Consider the following 10477-nt stretch of genomic DNA (forward strand, 5'->3'; position numbering starts at 1 on the left):
TACTTTTTTCTGTACTATATTAAAAACTAAAATTTATTTGTTTGTAAGCTTAAAATAGATCTTTATTAACCATATATTATTAAAAATGCATTAATAAATAAAATACAGAACCGGGAATAATAATTTATGGTTAAGCCTTGTGACAAGTAGATTCGGAGACAAGTAAATTCGACTTACGTCGCCTCTCCTGGAACCAATTATCGACGTTAAGGCAAAGTATACCTGTATATATTAATGATCCAGTTTTCAGAATATATTTTATTTTCAATTAACCCCAACAATCGAGAAACAGCTGAAAATATCTAACCAGCATGCAATAGAATTTCCATGTAAAGTTTAGTTTCCGAAAATGACGACAAAAGTTTAGTTTGTCAGAAGTATTAATAATTATTACAACAAAACAAAATGTATATTTTTTGTATACTTTTCTACTTTCTCTTTCATTTTTTGTACTGAGATTTCATAATTGATATCTCAGCTCCTCAAATTAAATTATTTTGTCTGCATTAATTAGTATTAAATTAATTCTGTTGCTACAATGCTTTAAATTGACAGAAGAGGCAAATGATAAGTTTTATCAATGTTGTTAAATATCTGGCACATCTTGAATCAGCTAACTTGAATAACTTTAAGACAGCCAATATAGAATGAACAGAAAGCTCCTCTGCAGTAATTTTATTGCTTTAAGTCCTGAATTTAACAGGTTATGATAATCAGTTAAACCAATACTGTTAATTACATTTTTACAATGAGTGTTGGAAGTGTCTTCTGTCATTCTCTAACCATAAATGAACCCTTCTTGATTAGTTTTCAAAAATGTCAATGAGGGTATCTTGCATGATGGACTTGTGCGGAACTACAACCACTGCTGTAAGACTTTTCAATTGTACTGTTTATGATAATGTAATGTCACATATTTATGATATTTTCAGTTACAACATACTTTGTAAAGACAACGGTAATGCAATAACTGTTGATGCTATGATAACTTACAATAGTCATTAATGTGATACTTTCATAAATCCAGGACATAGACCATTTCTAGTACAAATAATTTTTTCAATGTTCAATATGGACATAAGTTATTTGAAAAAGGTAAAAAATTATTTGAAATTTAGTACAACAAACATATTCTATCAAATATAATCTAGGAAAGTTTGATCCAAAAACATCAATATTAATATTATAACAGTGTATATACACAATGTAAATATGTAAAAAAATGAATTACTGTACTTATAAATAAAATAATTTTTGATTCTTTCTTAAAATCTTTAATTAAATAATAAGGATTTTTCATTTTGTATAAATAAAATTTTGTGTAAAAAACACAAAACTATACAAAATAGGCAGCTAATTGAGCCATTTTATCTTTAGGCTTTCCTCTCCCTCTTCCTCTTGTTTTTCCACCCCTACCTCTTCCCCTACCTCTTCCACGATGGTGCACCTGACCAACTGTATTTCTTTGCCTAAGAGCTTGTTTCTGATCCACTAGAGAAGAAAACTGACTATCACAGAATATACATCCATTAGCTTCTGTTGCACCATTTGCAAGTTTTGACTTTTCCTGAAAAGCAGAAAATTTTAAGAATATTTCAAATATAAAAAATATATCATAAGAGAATTCCATATACTTTTTTATATTCTATAAGCATTTTCTGACTTCCACAGTCTGTACAGGTTTCTTCGCCAACTGTCAATCGCTGAGCATCTTCAAATACATGGATAATGACATCGCATCTGAAACAGAATGATTAGAATGATTCAAGTAACCATTTAAATCTGTAACATCTTTCTCATATACTATTAAATCATTCAAATACTATACTTCAAATAAATTTGTTTTCTACTTAAGAATTAATGTTCATATTTTGCAACAGTTCTATATATATTTTCTTCCATTTTTGACATTTTTAATTTTTTATTTTTGTACAAAAGACAGGTTATAAAATAAGTCTACATGAGCAATTATTTATTGTGACATTGTCACAATGCCAAGCTGCAATTTTTAAATCATATTTTTAATTTACTTAATTTCAAATATATGCTCTCCACTTAAAATTAGTAATGGCTTGCCCCTGTACATCATACTTTTCCTTTAACAACAGAATCATACTGATATCTATCTAACTCCTTTCAGGGGAAATGTTTGAATAACATATAACATGACTTCCAGTTTGCATCGGAAGTTCGTATCTAGTTAATCGGGACTTCCTGCCCCAAGGTTTCCATATCTGGTCTTGTCTTTCATCTATCTGACTCCATTCTTGAAATTAAGGAAAAAGAGATGGGACAAATGGATGTACGACAATGGGAATTTATATTCTTTAATTATATTTTATTCAGAAAAAATCTATAGCAAAATCGAATAGCACAATCATACCTATTACAAGATAATTTCCATTTTGGACCAGAAGCAGGATCTAATACAAGGACACCAAATTCACACTGTGAACAAGATGCAACTCCATTAACTGTCAAAGAATGTGGGCATGCAGGATGTGTACATGAATTGCAGCCCGATAACTTTCTCATATCACGAAATGGTGAATGATTAAAGCAATATGGACAGAATACAAAACTCTGAAATAAATTATATTATCAATCAGTAATATTTAGAGAGTTATTAAAGTTATATTTCTATACAAACTCAAATTATAAAAATTTGTTTTAATAATACTATCATTTAAAACATTCAAAATTTAATATAGCTCTCACCTTTCCTTTACTTCCACCAGACCACTGTAACAATTCAAAATCATCTAATGGACACTTTAATTCTCTGTAAACTCTTACACTTCCATTTTGTGGGATAGAATGTGTTTCATCACATTGCGGACAATGAAGTCGATTTGGCTTTGTGGCAATTAATTTCATGTAACGACGACACTTGCCACATCTGTAATATAACAAATAAATATATAAATATTTATATTCTGTCTTGTTTTTACAAATCAAAAGAAAAAAAAAATGAAAAATACCTTGATAGTGGTTTTCCACTGTCAGATAAGGGACTAAAAGTGACTTCAAACAATTCATCCATTCCAAGAATATTAGTCACAAAATAATGAAATTTCAATTCAAACACTGTTAATGTGTGGTGTAACACTGAAGAAAAATCTGCTTTACCTGCAGCAATAAGATTCAGTTGTTTTTCAACTGCTGCCCGCATAGTTGGTAAAACTAAATCTGGATCAATCTATAAAAATAAACACAGTTTTTTAGTTTAAAAGCTAAACTTTTCATACATTTAAAATAAGAATCAATGAAAAAAATTAAGTAATTTTATTGGATTGTATGTAAGGTTAACTAAGCATGAAAGTAAGCTGTGATGATTTAAATTAAAATATTTAAGGATGCAGTCTACACAAAGAAAAAAATTTTTGTACAACAGTTAAACTTCCTTACAGTATTTTTTAAAGTTAAAAATATACAGAGACAAGGAAAATATAAAATTAATAAATATTAAAAAATATATATATTCATAACAAAGAAACGCAATAGAGAGAATTTTGTCATTACATTACAACATGACATTAATATGCAAGGTCATCAATAGTAGCTTGGAGGCCTGGAGAAAACTTGGGGACACTAACTGCTTCCTATCTATATAAATCAATGTTATTTTTTACTAAGGAAAAATAAAATCTTTGAAACTTTTTTTATTAAGTTAATAAACAAGCTTTTTATGTATTTTATTCGTTCAAAAAAATGGCAAATGGGGCTTGCTCTACTCCCAGGACTCATACAATCTCTCAAAAGCCCTGTTAACATGCTTAAGATAATATGATTACTTAAAATCCAAAGATATGAGTTAAATTGTGATGCATTGTAAGTTTTATAAACCAGTTTAATGCAATATTATATGGCAAAAATAAAAATAATAGATTTTGATTCTTAAAAAATTAATTATACAGAAATTTTAAGTTAATGAATTTTAACAATTCAAAATATTAATAAATAAATGACAACTCTTTTAAATTACCTTTTGATAACCATGAACAAGAACTATGCCAAGTGGAGTTGGAATAAGTCGCCGCTTACTTCCTACTGTAACATAATTACGTTGGCAAATGTTATTAATATGTACAGGAATAGAAGCATCTGTTCCAATACCATGCTTTTCCATCAATGTTATTAATTCTGCTTCTGTTAGATAATCAGGTGGACTAGTCTGACGTTCAACAAGTTTTACCTGAATATTTCATTATAAAAATTTCTATTATTTTGTTATTTATATTTTCTTATCAATAAAATATACCAAATAAAACAAGAGAATAATATTTTTAATGTTCACATAACAAATTCAACTACATGAAAAGAGAAATAAATACTCATTATTTTTTTAGAAAAATGTGACTTAATAATTCAAATAAATTTTTACGGGTTGCATATAGATTTTATTCTATTTTTAAAAACTGTGCATTAATATTGATACATTAAGGACTATAATGATAATGTCTTTTGAATTTTACAGATTTCTAACTTTTTTATTATTTATAATTTTCTTTGTTGCCATAGCAACAATTTCAACTAATTAGAGTAAGATTTCCATTATCGGTTTTATTAAAGTAACTGTGCTATTGCTTTAAACAATGAATGAAATGGATTGTCAAAAAGTAACTGTTGACAAATGGCTGGAAAATTCAGAAAAACCAAAACAATTCATAGCAAATAGCTACAAATTTCCTGAAGTATAGTAGATGGATGGAGTGTTAAATTGGTATCATAAGAAATTGTCCAATTTTCAATAGCCAGTTTCCAGTGGAAAATATGGTGTTTGCTGTCACAACTTGACCAGAAAATAAAGCCATTTCCACAAATTGTAGTATGTCAGTGAAAGATGTTGCAAAAAACTGTGAAACTAATCAAACAATGATTCAAAGGGCTAAGTAGTGTGCAAGTATGAGATAATATGAAAAACAAAAAAATACCTAAAGTGACTGAAAAACAAAAGTAGGTAATTAAAACAAAAGATCAAAAATTGTATTCTTTAATTGGCAAGAATGCTTATTTTATTTTAGACAATGAAACAAACATACATAAAGGCTGACTTCTCAACACTTCCAGGATCATACTATTATACAGCATTTAAAGGAAAAGTTTTTCCAGAATTTCAAACATTAATTAATCACTGTCAAAATGTTTTGTTAAAAATATCTGGTTTGGTAAACAATTTGCCTGTACGGATTGAAAAGCTCTGTTTCTGACAAAAAGAAATATTATTACTAAAATTTATATTAATGAATGTTTAAAAATTAATATTTTTCTTTTTTTTAAGAAATAAAGTGGCCAGATTTGGCAACAATTTACTATGCAAATCCACAATAAGTTGACTGAAACATGGACTAGTCTGACATTCAACAAGTTTTACCTGAATATTTCATTATAAAAATTTGTTATTTTGTTATTTATATTTTCTTATCAATAAAATACACCAAATAAAACAAGAGAATCTGAGTCCTGGATTGCACATGGAGTTGTGAGATCTCAGGGCTTGATTTCTTAATTAATTAATTGAATTAAATATAACACGTAATTATGAAGTGAAAAAAAATCCAGATTGTCACCTGGCCTTTCCACTGACTTCTGATCGAATAGATAAAAGACGATCAAATAACCTTACAAATCAACAATCTTTAATGTTGTTTTGAATAAGTTTTGAGAATAAATCCAAACATATAGTTATTGATGAGGAAAAACATCAAAATCAGTTAAATTATGAGGTAAGAAGAGTCAGAACACCTGGCAAAAAGTATCAACAATCTGCCGGAGTCATCAGTCTTACAGCCTGCCTCAGATGGACTGGTGACGCATCTTGAACTTAGACCACAATAAATCAAAATCACCTGATTCTATTCCCATGCTTAGTGAGGATAAAAAGGGCAAACACTCAAAGTTCAGGGCAGACTCCACCCTCATACACAGTGAACTGAACCAAACAGAACTGAAATGATTGACCTTACGAGAGACAACTGACTTAGCAACAGACCTAGTGAAGGACCAAGTGAAGGAACCAAGCAAAGGAGAAAGAAGATGAAGAAGAGAAGAGCATAGGGAAAGAAAGTAAAGAAGGAAGAGAAGACAACTTTTTTCCTGGTATGTTGTGAGTCGTGCAGTTTGGATACCCCTGCTAAGTACCCCCTATCATTTTAAAGATTATAGGCCAACTTTCTAAATCAGATTTTATAATTTTGTTTTATGATAATAAACTCTCTTTGTTATTTGTACTTGACATTGCATTCATCCTCCTGAGAGGCTCATTCCTAGACTTCAGAGTGTCTCTTATCCCCACGCTTTAACTATTATTTGTTTTTTTTTTGGTCTAAATTGCCCTACTCTAAACTTGCATAATCTAATTCTTGATGGCCCCTGAGCCCCACAGAGTCAATTTTGTACCTAGAGACATGAATTCACCAAATGTACTACAGTGCCAACCAACAGAAAGATTTTAGTCTCTTGTAAAAAAATACAGTTTTTATTTTATATTGATGCTTATTGCCCATTCTTGGAATCTTTAATGCAGCTTTCTTTAAAGTTAGAAGATTAATCATAACAAATTTTCTGTTACTTCTATCTTAATTTGTAAACCAAGTGATTTTGGTACAGATATTCTATTATAAATTTCAATTGTCCAGAACCACAGCATCCGAAGTAACTACACTAGCATTTGAACATTTTTTATTACTCTCTCTCCAATATAAATGCATTTTGAAGCACTATCTTAGTACAGTACAGCATCGATTATTCGACCCCTGATTAACCGTCACATCGGTTAACTGACCGTTCTAGTCGGCAAATTTCAAATGTCCGCTAGTGATGTGGCACTACAATATTTGTCTATGTCTTGGCTACTTTAATATTGTTTTTGTTAAATTTGTGCGTGTTTTAGCTGGCAACACGGCTTGACCATTGAAGAGAAGCCAGTATTTAAATTAGACTTAATTTTCTAATTATGAATGGTTGTTTGTTTTGTGAGCAATAAAATAATTTAAAAATAATTTTTAACGATACAATAGCAACAATTATTATTAAAAAAAAAAATTTTTGTTAGGCTTAACATCAATGAAAATTCAATGTGAAGTTGGTTAGTAATGATATACTAATATACTAATTACATGGGATATACTAATATACTATATTAATAATGTATTTTTTCATTTTTTTCGGTTATCCAACCAACCTGAGTACCCAATTGAGTCGGATAATCGATGCTCTACTGTAATTACTTTTCTGTATTATATAATTATTCATATAACAGATGCATTCTTGAGTGATGTTTGAGAATGTGTCTGTTACATGAGTAATTATGTAATACTGAAGAGGAATTACTAAGACTGTGCTTCAAAATGCATTTATATTGGAGAGAGAATAATAAAAAATGTGTCAAATGCTAGTGTAGTTACTTGGGTTGATCTGGTTCTGGACAATTGAAATTCGAAATAGAATATCTACTAAAATCACTTAGTTTATGAATTAAGAAGAGACAGAATACATTTATAATCCAGTTTATTGGGATTGTTTACCTTCTATTATTAATTCTCTTTATCATTAAATTTAAAAAGTATATGTAGATAATATCTCAAATACTTTATATCATCATAATGTTAGTAATTTCACTTGTCAAAATTGTTTCTATAAAATTCTTTAACAACAACTGATTCTAAAGATTTCATACATTTTTAATTACTATTTTATTTATTATTTAAAATTTTATAATTTATATCAATTCATCAAGCGTCGAATATATTTTAAATTACTATAGCTATAGCTTCTACACGAATAGAAATATTTATTTCAATATCATATTTTTCAATCAATGATATTAATTCTGCTTCTGTTAGAGAATCAGGTCTGATGTTCAACAAACTTTAAACTTTGAAAAATTTGCTAACAATATGCAATTTTGTAAAGAATTTTACCTCAGAAACATTACAGATATCTCCTTGTTTTAAAGAAGGTAAAGTTTCATCTAATCCAATTCCTTGCCAGCTCATAAGCTTAGTGTAGCCTGCATCAATTAAAGATTTTCCAACACAAGTAAATGTTTCTTCACCAATATGAAATGTGACTGTAGTTTGCAAAAACCGTAGATCATCACTTACCTAACAAAAATAAGCTGTTTTAATAATAAAATATTGTGTTAAAAATAAGTTGTAAAATATCATTTCTAAAAACAACAGTTAAATAATATTTTTAAAATATCTGCTTACTGTTGCAACAAAATGTCTAGTTATATAATCATACAATTTCCAAGCATCACCATCTAAATCAGATTTTGTTGCTAATTTCATAGGTGTTATAGGAGGATGATCTCCTGCATCATGTCCCTTTCTACAAAAATTTAAAAGTTACTTTATTGCTACAATAACAACAATCAAGAAAATTACAATAAATACCTTGGTCTATTAATTCCAGTGGAGAGAAGTAATTTAACATCCTCACCCCAATCTGGGCTATTTCTTTGAGTCTGCAATGTACTTCTGAAATATTAATAAAATAAATTTTTAATTTTATTTATCATTACTTTACAACAGTAAATAAATTTATATGTAACATTTTATAAATATATATCTACTCCAAATCAAAGTTTTCAGGATAATGAGTTGTTTCTGTTCTTGGGTAACTGATATAACCTTGGGTATAAAGTTTTTCAGCTATCTGCATTGCATGATGTGGTGCCATTCCCATATTTGCACTTGCAATCTTCATCAGTTCAACAGTGTTAAGTGCAAGAGGTCGTTGTCGAACTTTTTCCTTTTGCGATACATTTGTTACACTATGAATTAAAAATTAAATCTTAACAATTTACTATAATTTTTTAAAATTTTAATATAAAATAAATAAAGAATATTGTTTACTTAGCTTCTTTCCTATCTTTCACTAACTGCAGAAATAATGTAGCTACTTCATTATCAAATATTCTTACTCTATCCCAATCAAGCATTAGAGGATCTCCTGATGGTGTAAGAATCTAGTAAACAAGATAATTGTTATTTTTTTAAACTAAAAATAATTTTAGTTTGCAGATTATTTAACTTTTTAACATACTTGTACTTGTAATATCCAATATGTTTCAGGTTTAAAAGATTGAATGCAATCATGACGTTCAACACAAAATCCTAATGTTGGTGTTTGACAAGGGCCAAATGATATCAGTGAACTATCTAAATTTCCATATTTACCCTAAAATAAATTAGTTTATAAAATGATAAAATAATAAAATAAATAATAAAATAGATAATAAAATAATAAAAAACGTTTTACTACTAGAAAAAAATTATACCTGAAAAAATTTAGTCTGAAAGCGAGTAAATGCACAGCCAATCCTTAAATCTAATTCTTGTCTAGCATCAACGGAATGAGCTTCATTTTCATCAGGATAAACCAATTTCTTCATAGCAGCTTTTATGTCTTTCTCTGTAATTGCACTAAATCTAGCTCGAAATATAATCTGTTAAAATAAAAAACATATATAACAATCATAATCAGATATACTAGACTCTTGTTAATCCAGCCAGAGAATTCTAGATTATTGAGAGTGTATAGGCCTAAAATCTATGTTAAGGCAGTAAATGAAGTGTTCTGTCATCCTTTGGTACTGATTATTTTTGGATGCAGGCAGGCAAATACTCAGTGTGCTGATATTTAATAATTTATATATATAAAAATGAATGTATGTTTGTCTGTCCTTCACGCATTACTACACCATTTATCCGATTTCCATGAAACTTTGGGAAGCTATTTAATACACTCCTGCGAAGGTTTCTGGCATAGTACATTTATCCTACAATAGATGGTGTGCGTGTATACGAGCATTTCAGCACAGCTAGGAGTTGAAACTTGAAATTTGGTACACAGTTAGAGTACGTCACGAGAACGCACACTAACAAGGGGTTTTTTGAAATCCCCCCTGCGGGGAAAGGGACAGGATTAAGGCTTCAACAATGAAAGTGTTAAGAATGGAAGTGTTAAGAGAAAGCAACATGCAAGATTTACAAGTGCAGATGCGGTTTTTTGCATTAAATCAAACATAATTTTAGACCCATCTAAAAATTTTCTAGTTAGTCTGAAACAGGGAAACCTAATTCTTGAATTCTGTGAAGACTGGTAAGATTGATTGTAATGTAATAATCTTAATCTTCGCTATCGTTACTTTTTGCCCAAGCAATGCCGGACTTATCTGCTAGTTACACATAAATAAAACCTAAGTAAACAAGAAAATAGGATATGTTTATGACTAACGTTTTCAAAGAAACAGACATGCATAGCAGTGGCGTGCCGTCATTAGAAGCGGCGCTTCCACCGCTTCCTTCGTATTCTCTAAAAAATAAATAAATATTAATTTTAATTATATGAAAATAATCGCACAATATTTTATTATAACCGCATTATGTATCTTATTACAAATTTCTACACTACACGTGGAAAAAAACAAAAAAAAAAAATTGCTATTGTATATTAGAATATTAGTGAC

At 29.1% G+C, this 10477-nt stretch overlaps 1 protein-coding gene across 4 annotated transcripts in view; it reads right to left on the reverse strand.

The window, feature by feature from the left end:
• LOC111642220 (DNA topoisomerase 3-beta-1-like) overlaps nucleotides 1–10477 on the reverse strand; it is a 28487-nt gene that overhangs the window by 6329 nt on the left and 11681 nt on the right. For 3 of the 4 annotated variants that reach the window (XM_023388518.1, XM_023388520.1, XM_023388521.1), the window contains exons 4-16: nucleotides 9287–9454; nucleotides 9052–9186; nucleotides 8862–8974; nucleotides 8579–8779; nucleotides 8400–8483; nucleotides 8214–8334; nucleotides 7923–8105; nucleotides 3986–4195; nucleotides 2982–3199; nucleotides 2719–2899; nucleotides 2384–2583; nucleotides 1635–1740; nucleotides 1259–1567 (exon numbers count right to left, since the gene is read on the reverse strand). In XM_023388518.1, the coding sequence (XP_023244286.1) occupies nucleotides 1337–1567; nucleotides 1635–1740; nucleotides 2384–2583; nucleotides 2719–2899; nucleotides 2982–3199; nucleotides 3986–4195; nucleotides 7923–8105; nucleotides 8214–8334; nucleotides 8400–8483; nucleotides 8579–8779; nucleotides 8862–8974; nucleotides 9052–9186; nucleotides 9287–9454 (2151 nt within the window). In that variant the 3' untranslated portion in view covers nucleotides 1259–1336. Of the gene's footprint in view, nucleotides 1–1258; nucleotides 1568–1634; nucleotides 1741–2383; nucleotides 2584–2718; nucleotides 2900–2981; nucleotides 3200–3985; nucleotides 4196–7922; nucleotides 8106–8213; nucleotides 8335–8399; nucleotides 8484–8578; nucleotides 8780–8861; nucleotides 8975–9051; nucleotides 9187–9286; nucleotides 9455–10477 lie in introns of those variants that run through there. The other variant, XM_023388519.1, reaches the window with a different exon arrangement.

This window comes from Centruroides sculpturatus, unplaced genomic scaffold (genome assembly GCF_000671375.1).
Source record: "Centruroides sculpturatus isolate CEXI.00-Female unplaced genomic scaffold, Cexi_2.0 scaffold457, whole genome shotgun sequence".
NCBI classification, from domain to species: domain Eukaryota; kingdom Metazoa; phylum Arthropoda; class Arachnida; order Scorpiones; family Buthidae; genus Centruroides; species Centruroides sculpturatus.